The sequence below is a fragment of the Thamnophis sirtalis genome, unplaced genomic scaffold (genome assembly GCF_051295495.1).
Source record: "Thamnophis sirtalis isolate CommonGarterSnake01/CBP01778 unplaced genomic scaffold, rThaSir2_p1.2 scaffold_9, whole genome shotgun sequence".
NCBI classification, from domain to species: Eukaryota; Metazoa; Chordata; class Lepidosauria; order Squamata; family Natricidae; genus Thamnophis; species Thamnophis sirtalis.
The window spans coordinates 59,013,977-59,030,961 of NW_028261389.1; the positions used below are offsets into that span (position 1 = coordinate 59,013,977).

The 16,985-nt window shown below is 39.7% G+C and overlaps 1 protein-coding gene across 5 annotated transcripts in view; it reads left to right on the top strand.

Annotated features, from left to right (window-relative positions):
• Positions 1-3,125: 3,125 nt before the first annotated feature.
• The window catches only part of PTPRZ1 (protein tyrosine phosphatase receptor type Z1), a 122,670-nt gene continuing 108,810 nt past the window's right edge, over positions 3,126-16,985 (top strand). For all 5 annotated transcript variants that reach the window (XM_087723657.1, XM_087723658.1, XM_087723659.1 and 2 more), the window contains exon 1: positions 3,126-3,487. In XM_087723657.1, coding sequence (XP_087579783.1) covers positions 3,427-3,487 — 61 coding nt within the window. In that variant the 5' untranslated portion in view covers positions 3,126-3,426. The remainder of the gene's footprint in view (positions 3,488-16,985) is intronic.

Here is a 16,985-nt window from a genome sequence, read left to right on the forward strand (position 1 = left end):
AAAACTGGCTAAGTATGAGATTGAACCCATGACACGTATTAATTAAAGCAAGCTGTGAAGTGTCACATGCCTTTTCTTTTTTAAATGAATAAATATGCTACCCTGGGAAGTTTCCTTTACATATACAGGTAGTGTTCAATTGATGACCAGTCATGACCATTCAAAGTTATGATGGATCTAAATAAAAGGTACTTATGACCTTGATTCAAAGTTCTGACAATTGGCCTCTCTGCATGTGGTTATGTGATGATCAGTTTGGTCTAGTGGTTAAGGCTAGAAACAGGAATCGGCGAGTTCTAATCCTTACACATAAAAGCCGACTGGATGACCTTGGGTCCATCATCCTCTCTCAGCCCAGCCTAACCCAGTCCAGTTGCTGGTGTAGAGAAAATAGGAAGGGGGAGATGTGTGTGTGTGTGTGTGTGTGTGTGTGTGTGTGTGTATGTGTGTGTGTTTTTTAGAGTTTTTAGAGTTTTATTTGGCATTTATAGGCCGCCCTTTTCCCTGAGGGGACTCAGGGCGGCTTACAACTCATGGGAGGGAGTGTGTGCGTGTATCATTCTGGTTTCCAGCCAAGGACACCCATTATGAACAATGACTTCACTTAATAATAGCACATTCACTCAACATGCTATGTGCGCATGCGCAGCCAGTAGATAAAAATGCTTCTGCACATGCGCAGAAGCAAAAAACAAGATGGAACTGGTTTGGGGGCGTGGTCGGCCGAGTTACTACCTACTGGTCAAACCGGTCTAAAGCAGTAGGAACCCACCTCTGACTCAACAGCCATGATGATTTGCTTAGTGACCCCCACAAAAAAAGTCCTATAATCAAGTTGGTGATAACGACTAGCACAACGTGTGACCATAATTCCAGGGTTAGTATCATAAATCAAGAATTATCTGTCATTTCTTACCTTTACCACTGTGATAGCAATTGTTAGCGTCTCATTTACTGAAGTAAAATTATCTATACAATTCTAAACTGTTGAATGTTGATCGTTAGAGGCCATCACAACATCTGATTTTATTGTTTGTCTCCTTTTTTTTTGGACTTTGTGTTGCTTATCGCTTGTGTGCATTTCCTAATACCAGCCCCTGTATTACCCTGTATGAATGCAAATATATATGGCATACATGATGGTACTAGCGTCACTGGCATTAGCATTTCAGCATCTGCAAGGTTTTAGCCCAGAACTGTACATTGGGGTGCATTGCAAGGGCAGAATCTCATGTCACTGGCTGCAGTGGGGCCTAAATAAGAGATTTCTACGGGGAAAAAAAATCTGGAAGAACTTTGCTTTTGTGCAGTTTTTGGAGATCTGAAGAGCATTCTTTGAAGCTGCTTCAGTAACAAAGGTCTTGTGTAGCCTGGAGCTGCCACCCTGATAGGCTGCAGGGACCTGGGAACAGAAAGAAAATACCACCTAAAGGTAAACAGTGTATGACTGATCCTGGAAATCACTGGGCTGCAGGGGCTTTGTGGAATGGTGCAAAATGAACTGTTTCGAAATGTCATAATGGCACTAGGGCTGTAGTGAAGGCCAGAGTCTCTATTTCGGGCCCAGCTTTGGCACTACCACCAAGTGTCACTATTTAGGATGGCTTAAATGGTGGGGAGGAGGGGAAGAGAATCAGAATTTTGTTTTGTTTAGGGCAGTGATGGTCAACCTTTTCAGCACTGAGTGCCAAAACTGGAATGCATGCTCACAGTGGTCAGCTGGTCCAGCATGCATGCGCCTTGGCCAGTTGCTCTCTTCTGGGTCCCGGCACACACATGCACGCTGACCAGCTGGCCTTCACATGAAGACCAGGTGTCTGGTGCCCATGTGCGCCCCGGAACCAGGTAGAGAAGCTGTCTGGCACCATCATGGTTTTAGGGTGTGTGTGAGAGAGAAATCCACCAGCAGAGTCAAATTAGACATTTTTCTAAATGTTTAAACCCAACACATGCTTAATTCTACAAAACCAGGCAAGGCCAACCAGGTTACCTTCATGGTCCTTATCTTTAGGGAAGGTGCCCTTGAGTAGCACTTTCAGCTCCCAAATCCATGAAGCCATGCCTTTTAGAGAAAACAGCTCAGAATCTGATAATGAGATGTGAATTTGGGACGTTCCCCCCAAATCTTTATCAGACAAGACAGCAAGCACAGATGAAAGAGGGGAAGGATGGAGCAGTGGCTACTTCAGGTTGCAAGCTCTGCATATTGTTAGAGTCCTAAGATTGACCTTTTTGTTTTCTTTCTATAAAACCCTTGTGCCATCTTGGAAACATGACTTCGCCAACAGCGGGGTAGTTTGGAGAAAGGCAGATTGGGTTTTTATTTTTTAAAAGGGTGGGGGAGAAAATCTGCAACGATTCCCTTTACCCCATCCTGCTGTCTTATCCTACCTCACAGTAACGTTCGGATCACTATTCGGGGAAGACAACGGACTGCAAGGGAATGTGCCTGCAACCATGGCATGTCTTCCTTTTGCATTTTGGTGGCAACAGCAGGAATAGCAACGGAATGGAAATGCCTACCGATATTTCTTGTCACCCCCACTGGCTTTTGTAACGATTTGGTGTGGCCATTGACGGAGGCCGCCCCTGGGTCGGCAGAGACCACCACCACTTCTCTTTTTCTGCCGGGAGGAGGGTGGGGGAGATCATGGACGATTCCCTCCCCCCCCCGTCGTTTCTTTAATTTCTTTTCCCGCGGGCACACACAACCTTTAAACGGCCATCTGTACGAAAAGCTGCCTCCCCCCCCCCTTCGTGACCTTATTTTTTGGAGACGGGGGAGAGAAGGGAGAGCGAGCTTCAAAAGGGCATCCCAACCACGGCAAGCCCCCCCCCCCCGTCCCAGCCCATAGCACCAGCCCAGCGCTAAGGATGCTTCGGCTGCAGGATTGAAGACGCTCGTCCTCTTTCGCTTGCCTCCTCCGCCATGGGCAGGCGACCCTCCCCTCCCACTACCCCATCCTCACACACACACAACCGACTCCCTCCCCCCCCCCGCCTCAGCCCACTCCACGCCGCTCCTCCCAGCCTGGCGGCTCCCCGAGCTCAGCTGAGGCAGGCGCTCCTGCCCCCACCGGGAGCGCGCGCCTTGTCACGCTCGTGCTCAGGCCCGTGCATTTCTCCCCGCACGCGCGGACGAGCCAGAGCCGGCGCCCGCTCCTCCGCTCCACTCCGCTCTCCTCTCGCCGAGCGCCTTGGGGCTGCCAGGAGGCTGGAGGGAAGGCGCTCCGAGATGCGCTTGGCCGCTCAGCCCGAGCTGGATTCCCTCGCAGCGCCTCGCTAACGGGACTTATTATCCCCCAGCCCTGCAGCCTTTTCAGCCCGGCGAGCCTTTTTCTCCGGCGAGAGAAAAGGCGACTTACCGGAGGGGGGAATAGAGAGGCTACTTGGGAGAAAGAGGCAACCCCTCCGGACGGGTTGGAAATGCGCCTCCTTCGGCATTTGTTGCTTCTTTCCGTCCAGCTCTTCTGCCTCTGCCCAATAGGTGAGTGAGGGCCGCTTGCCCGGCGTCGGTTCGGGCAACTTTGCCTTGGCGCCTCTGTCCGTCCCATTCTCTTGCCTTACTTGCATCCCGCGCCGTCGACGAGGCTGGGAAGGGTCCCCCGCTCGCTTTTCTTTTCTTCCCTTCCCTTCCTCCCTCGCCTCCCCTTCCCCACCTCTTCCTAGGCGCCTGGAACAAAACTTAAGGAATAGGGGCACTTCTGGGGTTTCATGCCTGGAGTGAGAAACGAGCCCTTTTGGCCTGTGGGCGTGGGACCAGGGCGACTAGAAGGACGCACCTGCTCCCTTCCCCCCCACTTCCCTTTTCGGCGATTGTGGTGGCCTCAGGTTGGGGAGGGGCGGAAATTTCTTTAAAGCAAGGGACATTTCTTGAAAGCGCCCCCCCCCCCTTCCCTGCTTCTATTTACCGGAGTGTAGGGAGCATAGCTTCCCCTGTACCGGCAGATCAGTAGATATGAAGAAGCTCCCTCCTTGCATTCTTCCCTCTCTGCCACATCCAGTAGGATTTCATACAGATCAGTGGCATTGCCATGAAATCGGCAACCGGGGATTGGGGGGGGGGGGGTGGAGGAGGGAGAGAGAGAAAGAGAGCGCGAGCATAGGAAATCCGTTTCAGCCATTCTCCCTGGCAAAATGAAACATTTAGGTGAACATCTGCACATATGACCTATAAAAGAGAACGAGATGGGGAATAAGAAATTGCCTACAGTCCAAGCAGGGTGTTGACAACAGGCATCAACCTGTCTGTGCAGTGTCCTGGGTATTACATTGTATTACATGTTCAGGCAGTTAGCCCTGGATGTGAAAGCTCTTTCTTTTGAAATCAATGGCTCTTACCTCCGATGTAGTAGTTAGAAGTGGAATGCAAGGGAGGGAGGGGGTGAAATGTATTATATAGATATCTCACAGTTGCAAAACAATTTATTACTAATCTGTGTGCAGCCATCACTTACTTATTCAAATACTGGATATATATTTTTTAACACTACAACTTGCATAATCAAATTCAGTTGAAAGTATAAAATGAACAGTGCCTTTTCTCCTTTGTAATTAATACTAGTTACAATAGGAATTATATTACACCAATCATTTTACAAGTGTTACATGTTGACAAGCTGGCATTGGATTTTTTTAGGCTAATGTACCTTATATTATTAGTATTTACTGAAAGTAATGATTGGGTGCAATAATATAAATTTGAATAAATTTATATTCAAGTCCACTTTTACCACAAAAAACATTAATCTCTATTCTTTACCCAATGGGTAAGCATCCTTTTAGTATATTAAACCTCTCTGCACCATAACGATTAGTATCCTATTTCAACTAGGCAAAAAAAAAGTCTTTATAACGTATCATTAAGTCTGCTAAAAAAACTTAATTTGCAACTAACTGAGTTTATTAAGTACAGTCTCCAGTAGAATTGGATGAATGATACAATAATATTTTTAATGCTTTGGTAGTTATTATTGCTTTAACTGAATTCTTCCAACCATGGTACTAGATATTAATAAGTTGAATAAAAAATAAATGAGTATCAAAATATGTAGACTGGAAGAAAAAAATCTTAACTAAAGTCAAATCTGTTCAATGTGAGCAGAATTCAGTTTAGATATTAAGATGAGTAATATTTCTCCGGTTGCTGGACACTGATTCTGTGAATGGGGCAAAACCTGAATTTATGGCACCTTAAATGAGCATTTTTAATATCAATTGCATAAAGACACAAGATATCATTCTATAATAAAGTACTGGTTCTTTTTCTTGAATATTTTCAACAAGGTTACTTTGCTGAAGAGGGGTGGGAAGTGCTAATTTGATTTGGGATACAAACTAGAATGATATTAGTATGAACAAAACTTTTAATTATACAAAGAGTATAATATTGGCCATTGTCTAGCTGCTTTCCCATGGATGACACAGCATTGTTTTCAGATATGTGCTAAAAGAATCATAAAAATAATAAATTATTGGACAAGGGTAATTATTTTGGAGTTTGTTGGGTAGACATTTTGCTTTCCAAGTTAAGAAATTGTTTTCAGATATGAATGTATTGATCTAATTATTATACAAATTATTACAATTCATTTGGAAAGTTGGAAGGATTGTTACGAGCTGTCATTTCTAATGAGACATTTTGGATAGCTATATCATTAAATTTTAATAGATTTCTTTTTTAAAAAACCAATAAAATCTACTGTATTTGGTCCAGAGCAATAACAGTAATAATAATCATATTTGGTTTTGGCATGTATTAACCCTAACTCTGGTAGCACCATAATTTAAATTGGCTATGGGTATTGCAATTAAAAATCATGCTCCTGACAACTTGATAAAAGGAGCTGAAAAAAGAAGCATTTAGGGGACCTTTTCATGATTTGTGATTGAGTAATTGATTGGGGGAAAAAACCCAGCCTGATCAGATAAGATAACTCTCCTAAGATATATCTACTGCTAGAGAAGATTCTGTACATGAATTGCAATCATTTGGAGGTTGCTATAGTCCTTAGGACTTTTATCTTCTTTTCAGGCCCTTTCACTGGGAAGTCAGAATATGATATTGGTGTGGAATGTCAGGTGAAGACAGGAATTCCACTGGTGTATTGAAAACCTAACTGAGCTGATTTGAGTAATCTTGAATATAATATTGGAGACACTCAAGGCATTGGGGGACTTCAGGACTTTACTGAAGCTGTCTTCCTTGAGAGGAACAGCCTTAGGTTTTTGTGGATTTCTTGGTTTCTTCATCTTTTACCATTCCATTTCACAGAATGCCCACGAAGCAAGTAATCTCATTCCTTAATCTCATTACTATCACAGTGGGAAATAATTTTGAGGTGTCCTTGGTGCTCTCTGAGTTTGGTTGTTTTATATCACATGTTTTATTACCCAAACTAGGTAACATCATAAGTTCTAGCACCAAGGACCCCTCATTTCAGCCCTGAATTACAAATCATCTTTATATCAATTCCAGAATAATGTCCATGCCATGGATGGAACATTGCCAGGTGAAGGATTACTGTTAAACCAAACTCATTGAACAGGTCAGGATATACTGTAAATTTGGCTGGTCCAGATCTTAAGTATGATTGATCTAACTAGCGGTCCTTTCTTGAACTTGGCTGGCCACCCTATTGCAACCGGGTATAGACAGGAAATAATGTTTTCCTCCAGCATATCTTTGTTCCTGGGTCTATGGTGCATAATAGTATACAGAATGCAGGTGATGGAACTTGAGTGACTATTGGACACATCTAAGGATGAATCTGATCAGTCAAAGTATAAGCAATATACAGTAGATATCAAGCAATTTTTGTCATGAAGATGATGAGATTCATTTCATGAATTGGCAAGTCTGTCTGATTCATCTCAACAAAGCAATTCAGATAGTTTTGAACAGTGTTGAGGGAGCAGATTTCTTTCAAGCTTCTATAAATGAAATGAAATGCTGGATGAAATATTGCTAGTCTGGATGCTTCAGAATTGCCCAAGAATAGGCTGGAGTCATCTAGTCCAGAAAAACCTTCACTGAGCTCCAAGGGAGCTGACCATATCTATCAGGTACCACAGGATCCCAGAGCTTGTATTAACTATTGGCCAGAGGATGTAGCCATTGGTAGCTCTGGCCAAATATGCTAATTCCATCTGATTACATTATGAACACCTTGAGCTGTGGGTGTGTATGTAAAATTGCTTCGATGTATACTTGGTTTGATGCCATTTTGAGAAGTGGTACTCTTGATGAGTTTAATGCACCATGTAATCTGATTTCTTAGGACTTGTACTTCACATTCACATCACAAAAGGTTCTTTGAAGTACTTAAAGGTACAAAAGTGGCACCTGCTTGCAATTCTTTAAAGCATCTATGTCTTTTCTCAAGATTGTGCAGCTGGCCTCTGTAGCGGGCAGACATTCCTGGAAGAAAATACAGCTAATTTAAAGATTTGCTGATATATGTGCTATGTTTATGCATCTTTCTGGAATTGAATCCAGGCACTGTACACTCTTATTATTCATCTGTATACGTTGCTTCCCTTGACTGGTCACCTACTTTCCTGTGATAGTAATGTGCAACAAGATGGGCTTCCTAGAGTTTTCCAGCAGTATGAATTACAAATACTCCTTGATTTACAACATTTTAATTTGTGACTGTTGGAAGTTACAATGGCACTGAAAAAAGTGATTTATGACTATTTTTCCCACTTACAACTGTTGTAGTATCCTGAATCCCTGACAAAGTCCTATGTTAATTTCTTATTTAATATAAATGTATGAATGTCCTAGTTTTGGGTTCTCTTCTGCTCTGCATGACTTTAGGCTATAAAGAGAAGAAACTGAGTAAGAAACTGAGTTCAAGAATATGGCTTGATTTGGGAATTTGAAAAATAGGTCTGATAAGGATTGGGATGCATTTCTTCTGGGAGATTAGACTGAACACCTAGGAATTCCTGGAGCCAATATTAATGTTGGACAACTATATTACATAGGTGGCGAGAGAAGCCTTTGATTGATAACCCTGGCAAAGCATAGATCAGGTCAGAGAATAAAACAAAAATTCAAAAATGCTATAAATGGTGTTATAGTTTTGAGATCATATTCAAAGCCTTAAATCTACAAACCTTGGTATAACTACAGACATTGGCACAACACAAACATTGGTATAACACAGTCTCCAACCGTTCCAGCTCCAGGGACCAGCAGTAGTGCCGGGGGGGGAGGGGATGGTTTTGCATGCACGCGCCACTTTCACAACTGCAGGGGAGCACCCTTGCCCCCCATTCCATAGCCCAGTTCTTAATCTGCCAAGGCCCAGGCCGGGAGTTGGGGACCCCTGGTATAACATGATACATTCTCTAAACTAGGTGTTCCTAATCTGGCTGCAAAAATCTGGATGATCAACAGATGGAAGCAAAATATGTAGAGAACTCTTAACCCTTTTCTGCTATCTCATAGTTGTCCAGATAATTTTTTGCAGCCCCAATCTGGTGACCCTTCTTCAAGGCTTTAGAAAGTCCTGGATTACTTAAATCTTATTTTAAAATGTGAAGAAGATAAAAGATAGATTAAAATAGTATACAGCCACTGAATACTATTTTAATCTATCTTGTATCTTCTACTATGTAAAGGAACAGAAGTGGTTTCATGTTAATATTAATCATATAGGAGCATTTCCATCAGTTAATATGTTACTTATTTAAATTTGTATAGTAACCCACCCACCCCCAAGCCAAAACAACTCTGGTGGTGAACAAAATCCAAATATGAAAAACAGCATAAATAATCAGTGAACCATACAAAACACAATCCAAGAAAGAGGGTAGATTATTTGCATGTATTTGTAGCAATATGTAAGCTACTTAAAAGAAACAATGTTGAATCCATACCATAATCAGTTGATGCTCTCTCACTTTTCTTTATTCTTCAAAGTAGTTGGATAGCTTACAGCAATCAATACAATGTGCCAAAGTGTTGGTTTTGAGCCTATTTAGGCCTACACAGTGCAACAGGATTGAAAATAGTTTAAATGGTGTTTTGGCATCCTTGCATTATTTTTCTGGGCAATGTATTTCACTGAGAACTGTAGAATTACTGTGAAGTAATTAATTTGAGTAATGTCATCTTAGCAACTCTCGTTTCCTTCCTTTCTTCTACTTGTCATTTAAATGGTCAGTTCCCACTGTGGCTGCCTGCTTTAATTAGGAACTTAAGGGTGAAATGGTTCAGCTCTTTTGCTGACAATTTCAATTCCTCTTGAAACAGTGTGATTCAGTCCCTGGAAATCTGATCTCTCATAGAAGAGCATCAAAGAGCTTTATTCTTTACAACTTCTTGTACTTTCTAAACTTTTCCAATTTGACTCATATTTTCATTAATGAACTAATTATCCTTATCAACCATTTTTCTCATTAAGGCGAGGGTCTATTGGGAGATACCAGGATTTTTTTTCTGCCTGAGGAAACAAAAGTAATCTTGAAAAGATGATAAAGCTTTGATTAATAAAACTGAAAAATGCTATTCATCAGTGCAAGAGCTATTTGTCCAAGGAAACGGCTACATTTTACAATATTTATATCTTAAGGTTTTTTTTTCCCTTTTTGAGGGTAGACTTAAATCCTTTTCTATTTTAGAGATACAATAGACAAAATACAGCAATATTGAAAATATGTGAAAAAGAAGGCAGAATATGTTCATAGAATAACTGAAATACACTAATAGGATTATTCCAGAACACTTGTTTAGTTTCAAATATGGCATTTCTTTCTTTTTTAATTAATTCTTGAAATATCAGAGAAACCTCTATCCTTCATTGCAGAAAATCCTAAGGACACATTAGAAGGGAGGATATTTTCTCTCTCTACTTTTTCCTTCTCATCTTATTATTTCTTTAAGCAGTGGGTTTGCTTAATTATTTTCCAGTTTTATTTCTATCAATTTTACCAAGCAACTTAATGTCAATTATGTTGATTAAAACTGAAATATTTTACTTCTATATGATGCAGCCTGAATATTCAGGGACGGATACGACCATGTAAATTCCAGTTAATTTCATAAAATCATAGGGTTGGACTATGGTGGTTTTGCTAGTACAGTTGCATGGGTGTCTTTTCAAATCACAGTAATCAAATTTTGTTAAGGATTGAAAATATTATCATTGGAATAAAATTGATTCAACACTTATAAGAGGCAATTATTCTTTCAAGCGATGGCAGCAAGAATGTGTGGATTGTTTTCAATAATGGCAATCTTGATAGGTTTTGCTACTCAAAGTTTTCAGATATATTAATGATGTTCTGTTTAGTAGACCAATAATGTAAGCTATTTATTATAAATGAAAAATCTTTTATTAGAACATCACAGCTTCCCTATGACCAGCACATAGGTGATCATAAATATAACAAATATGAGCTAAATATAAACAGAGATCTTGCTGGTTTTATAATTGATTCTTTTTATTACTCAAAAAGGTAGATTTTTATCAGAGATTCCATTTCCTTGACAGGTTGATGTTGGAATATACCACTCCAAATTAATTTTACATTAATTTGAGAAACTACTATTAGAACTGGTACTTCACAAAATTTGTCTAGGTTTTAATCCAATAATATATGTATGTATGTATGTGTATGTATGTATGTATGTATGTGGTGTGTGTGTGTGTGTGTGTGTGTGTGTGCATGTGTATATGCATATGCATATGCACAGTGGTGGGATTTAAATGTTTTTACTACCAGTTCTGTGGGCATGGCTTGGTGGGTGTGGCAGTGGAAGGATATGTAAAATCTATATTTTCTCCCAATCAGCTGGCACTCAGGAGGCAAAGAATAGATAGGGGCAGGGCCAGTCAGAGGTGGTATTCACTGGCTCTCCGAACTACTCAAAATTTCCACTACCGGTTCTCCAGAACTGGTCAGAACCTGCTGAACACCACCTCTGCATATGCATCTGTATATGTATATAACGTCACTAGAAAAAAAATGTGATACATACAAACACACAAATATTTTAGTGACATTTTATTTTTTCCAAGGTGATGCTGCTTGTTACAATCTGAAATCTTAGCATGAAATATTTTCCAAAAGTAAATAATGATAGGGCTTAATCCAGATAAGTTTTTAATCCTAATTGGTTTTTTTGTTTACACGTACAGTATATATGGTGCCATTCCAAAATTTTGGGACACCTTACAAGAATATATAAAATTCTAATGTCATTTAACGCATACTAAACCTTGCATGTATTTTTTTTAATCTATCTGGTACTCTTAAGTTGTGGTGGAAAATCTAGGAATTGTAGTTCTAAAACATCCATTTTGAAAAAGGCTAGTGTTTACAATGTTTACAAGACCAAATAAATATCCAAAGTGTTTCTAGAATGAAAACACAATTGTGGTGTGTCATACTGGTTAAGAGGCAGTGAGATTTAGGTGCGGTGTAACTATTGCACAAATGTAATAGTATACCCTGTGGAAATGTTCTAACTTTGAGCCCAACATGAATTACGTTGTGCAATGTAATTATTTTGCTCTATTCAGGTAAGCTTATTAGGGGTTTCTGTGGCAGCAAGATTGCTCATATGGATAGCACTGAAGATAAGTTTGCTTTGTTAATGTGTATCTTACGGGTACTGGTTTAAAGAACATGCATCACATATTGGTACACAGAACTAAGTTGTAATAGTCAAGCTGTTCGTTAGCTGCAATATTAGGTCAATATATGAAGTGGATTTATATTCGCATGTACCTAGAGGTATTTTTTAGATACTGTTGAGTCTTACGATTACAATAATGATCATTATGTCAACATTTCATAGGGATAGGCACTAGGGGTAGGTTCCTGTACCAGTTGGTACTGGTTCGCTACATGTGCGCTTTGCTCATTATTATGGTTTTTAGAGGATCTGCTTTGCAAATCATTGGGTATGAGACATCTTGGTTGAAGTTGAATTTTAAGAAGCAGTTGGATTTTGTCATTGCTGCAGTGACATCTCTGCCTAAGTTGCTACATTCCATTGCCTAGTTAAGAGTCATGTCCCCAAAGTTTATGGTTACTTTAAACTGCTTCTAGGTGACATACAGGTCTGGGATAGCCCAATAATTCATGTCCACATGGCAAACATGGACTGAGGGTTGCATTTTGCTTTGGGACAATTGTGATGTGATCTAAGAATATAAAATATCAATTAATTGCCACAATCAGATCATTTTCTAATAGAAGTTTGACTGCCTGCACAAGTGACAGGATCCTTGTGTAGTGACAGGACACAAGTGACAGGATCCTCGTGGAGGATTCAACCTAACTACTTTATTGTATTCTCTCTATAATATAGGAATTTCCCTAGACTGCTTGCTTTCCCTTGGGAACAGATAGATAAGATTCCATGGGGGAGCGGAAGAGAGAGAGAGAGTCCTGGATTTCTTGCAGCTGTACAATTCAAGATTAATTCCCTGCTTGATCCCTCCTCCTAACCTGGCTGGGCATTTCCCAACATTGACCCTGAAGATGATAAGATTTATTAGAGTGATCCACCCATGTGACTAATAGCACTAAGTAATTAATGATTTCAGAAGGAGCTTAGGGTTTTCCCCAAGGCCTAGGTTGCTGTTTGGAATAGGCAAGTGATGTGGGTGTTGGCTCAAATTGCTCCTATGCAACCTCTCATTGTGTGTTGTTCCTGAGATGCTCCTTGGTTTTCTGAGGAATGTCAAAACATGAAATGCCAGAACAGGTGTCTGGAGTATCACTGGAGGAAGACGAACAATGAATTTGACCAAACCCATATTAGGGATTATTTTGTAACCACCACAATAGGAAAACACATTTTTCTACCATTATGTTTCTGCTGCTAGACATCCAGAGACCATATTTAAAGTGATTTTATCTTGCTGGGAAAGGACAGAACACATAAGTATTTGGATGGCCACCGTGAGGAACATTTGTGGCCCACAGTAGGCAAAATCACTCAGAGTTTTCTTAGAGTTGGACTCCATTTGAACAGGTTATACTAATGTATTAGAAGCATGTTTTTGTGTAGTTATTTGAGCCAGTAATTCTGATGAAGTGGACAGGATCTTCAGGTCTGGTAATGCAGGACTTGCTTATTAGTTCCATATTCTCCCTGTTTGGTAAAGACTGTCTGGGGGAATGATATGTGATTGAACCCATGTGATAATATATAGTTTACTAAGAGAAAGGGTTGTAATACCAATGGGAAATGGTATGCTTTCTCCCTACCGGACCTGACAGTCTTGGAGAAAATTTATGCAGTGTCTGATCTTTCCTTCTTAAAGAAGGTTGTTGAAATGATAGTTGGTTTGCAGACCTAGAAAATATGAATTATCTAGATTACTTTCATTCAGATTGGAAACTGGGAGATGGCACTGATACAGCATTGCTCATGCATCTTGATGATATCTGCTGGAACTGGAACAAGAATCTGGGGAAAATGTGGTTTTCAATACTATTTAACATGGTATCATTGTGGACCACCTACAGGGATTAGAGGTAGGGATCACAATCTTCCTTTCTCTGTGATCATATCAAGCTAATGTTGATTGATTGTGGGAGGGAGAGATCAAGCCAGGATCCTGTCGTATGAATTGTCTTAGGGCTTAGTACTCTCACCTTTCTTGCTTCAACTCAAGTTCTTTATTTCAGTCAGGGACCAGTAAACAGCTCCTGTTTAATATCTATAGGAGGCTGCTGTAATTTCTTTTTCTTTGTGGCCAGTTATCATCAGCTCACTATTGAAGTACCCTAAGTATGAAGTCACCCATATTTTGGTCACCTTGTGTGTGTTTGTATGAATGCATTGTACTCTACATGGAGCATCTCTTGAATATCATAGAAGCTATATCTGGCCCAGAACACAGAAACACAGGCAGTGATAGGCATACCATAGTATGTTCATATAACATCTTTTTTCTATGAGCCATGATAGTTACCAGTAGGCTTCTGGATGCAATTCATGGTATAAGTTGTCATCTATAGATCCATTCATGGCACAGGTCCAAGGAACTATCTATACCCCTATACAGATTGGAGAATCAGCATGCTGTGGGTCATAGATTAAATAGTGTTATATGATGGAATTTGGGAAGTGGGCCTTCTCTGTTAATTCCTGCCCTTTGGAATGATGCAGCTTACGCCAAGATTCATATGCCCTCCACCACTCTTATCTTATTCAAATAAACCTTTACAACTGGTCCTTTCTCTTTGGTTATCGTGGATGATGGACTCCTTGTGGGGTTTGTCAGAATGTTGGTATTTTTTCCAGAGATATGCTTCTTAATTAGCATTGTTTTAAATTGTCTTATATTGTATGCTACACAGAGTCATGATAGAGTGGGGCAGCCTATAAATTAATTAAACAAGCAAATACACATGCACATATATTAAAATCGATACCTTCTAAGTGTACCATCAAAATATACCAGCTATTATTTCTTTATTTTTTTCCTTTTAGTTAAAAAATAGAAAAAGGATTGCTATGAGAAATCACTGATGCCTGAACACCCTGACTTGAATAAAATTGATTTGGAAATACCATTTATAGCTGTTGCCATTTTATCTTGTAGAAGACATCTTCAATGAAAATTATTGAATTGAGTTAACTACCTTAAGAGGTACAAGAGATGCCTTTAAAAAAACATGGCTATCTGGACCAAAATGGGTTGTTGAAGACAATGAGTTCTCTGCCTATTTGGAAGCTATCAAATAAATAGCAGATAGATAAATCTCTGAAGAATTCATATCTGAGAAGTTTTCACAATAAGTGCTGCTGTGTTTTAACAAGGAAAAAATATTGATTAGAAGACATATGCAGAAATAGGGCATGAAAAGAATATTACATAGTTCTAAATGATAAAAGAAAGCATTGAAGATTAAATATGAAGAAAGAACAGTTATGGGTATGTTAGGGGGGAAATCAAACTGCATAAAGAAAAAAGAATATAGAAATAGAATGAAGTAAAATTAAAGTTCAGGGTGATAAGTTGCTAGTACATTTTATATAGTAGCCCAATTCTCTAGATGTTATCAAATATAAAATTGACTATTATGTTTTTTGCAGATAGGTCAATTGAAAGCAAAAGGAGAAGGGGATGGCAGAGGATGAGATGGTTAGATGATGTCATCAATGCAATAAAATTAATTTAGGCAAACTCCAAGAGACAGGGGAGGATAGGTGAGCCTGGTTTGCTGTGGTCCATGGGATCACAAAGAGTCAGACACAACTTAGCAACTGAACAACAACAATGCTGCGATAATGGCATTGTAACCATTCATCTGTTTTAAGGAGGCTACCCATGAAAATGATTTGGAAGCTGTCCTCTTAGTAGCTGGTATTATATGATTTGATAAATTAATACCTAACTTGCTAGAACAGGACTGATTGCACTTAGCCACATTCAATTCAAGATGCTGATGCTAACTACAACACTTTTTGCAGCTTGGGCCCTTTTTACTCGTTAGACAACTTCTCTAAATAAAAAGTGGTTACCCTATGTTATCTAGCTATACATTGAGACTGACTTTCTCCACGGTAGATCCTTATCTGTAGCACCCCTTGTTCTCAGAAGTCACACTAGCCCTTATTCTTTCACCCTTCAGGGAATTTGCAATAACATGGTTTGTTTCATTGTTGTCTTGGGGTGTGTGTGTTGTTTATTGGGTTACGTATTTGTGGTTTTTATATCTGTAAGTCACTCTTGTAGTCACCATGAGTGAGTTGAGGAGCCATCTAGTTTTTTAAAAAACAAATAAATACATAAACAACCTCTTCAGTAGATTATTTATAGATAAAGACTATTAACTGGAAGCTAGTAACTGATATATTTAAATTTATTTATATGAAATTTTAACATTTTAATATTAGAAGCTATGTTGAGTCTGATGGGTAGGCCGCATAGAAATTACTTTAATAAATACATACATAAATAATTGTGGGCCCTGATCTTCAACCTCTGCCATTTTCCTCACATCAAAGAGATTCAATGATTCTACTGTACAGCCTATCCAAGAATAAAGAAAAGGGCTGCAGGCTATTTGTGGAAGAAAGTGATATAAATCCTGAATAGTATTCATCACTTACTGCATGCGTCGGCAACCGAAAATACTGAAAGAGCCATTTGGACCCATTTCCCACAGAAAATAAAATACCGGGAGCCACAAAAGTCTTCGCCAGAAGCCCCCTGTTCAATTCTGGAGCTGACCAGAAGTTAGTTCCACTACCATAAAGTCACCTCCTAGTGCAGCATACTTTTTCCTCTACTTGTCATAACTGAAAGCCCTATCAATTGTGAAGATAACTAGAAAACCCTCCCCTTGCCATAAAGTCTTCTCCTGGTACACTGTGTTTCTCCCCCCCCCCCCACCGGACGCTCCTCTCAAAATTTTGGCGCCGACCGATGACGGAGCTGCAGCAGAGGGAGGAAAGAGCCACATGCGGCTCCAGAGCCACAGTTTGCTGACCCCTGACTTACTGGATCAGACCTTATTTACTGGTCAATCTTTCAGCAGTTATAGATGTCCTCAAAACTGAATCCCCATTTCTTGGATTATTATTCCTTATTCTAGCATAATAAAACCTGTCTCACATATGACAAGCATACTATAATTTGCAACATTATAACACAAAATCATGAAATCTCAAGCTGCTCCATTTGAACTCACCTTGGTGTGAATATTTTATTTCCTCAAGGCTATCAGTCTGTTTTTATCAGCAGTGAAAGAGGGAGCCTGCTGGCAGAAGAATGGCTGCTCCATCAACTGAATCCCAATTCTATTTGCAAGACTCATTAGTAGCCACAAACATTCAAGGCTAACACAATATTGGTGACTGGAATTAAAAAAGAGCAGAATCCTTAGTAAATTGCTTTAATGCTCCACATACTGTAGTTAATTCTTCAGTAGAAATTGAAATTGACTTAAATACAATACTTTAATTAATTTGAAGCCTGAAAAAATATAGATAAGTAACATTA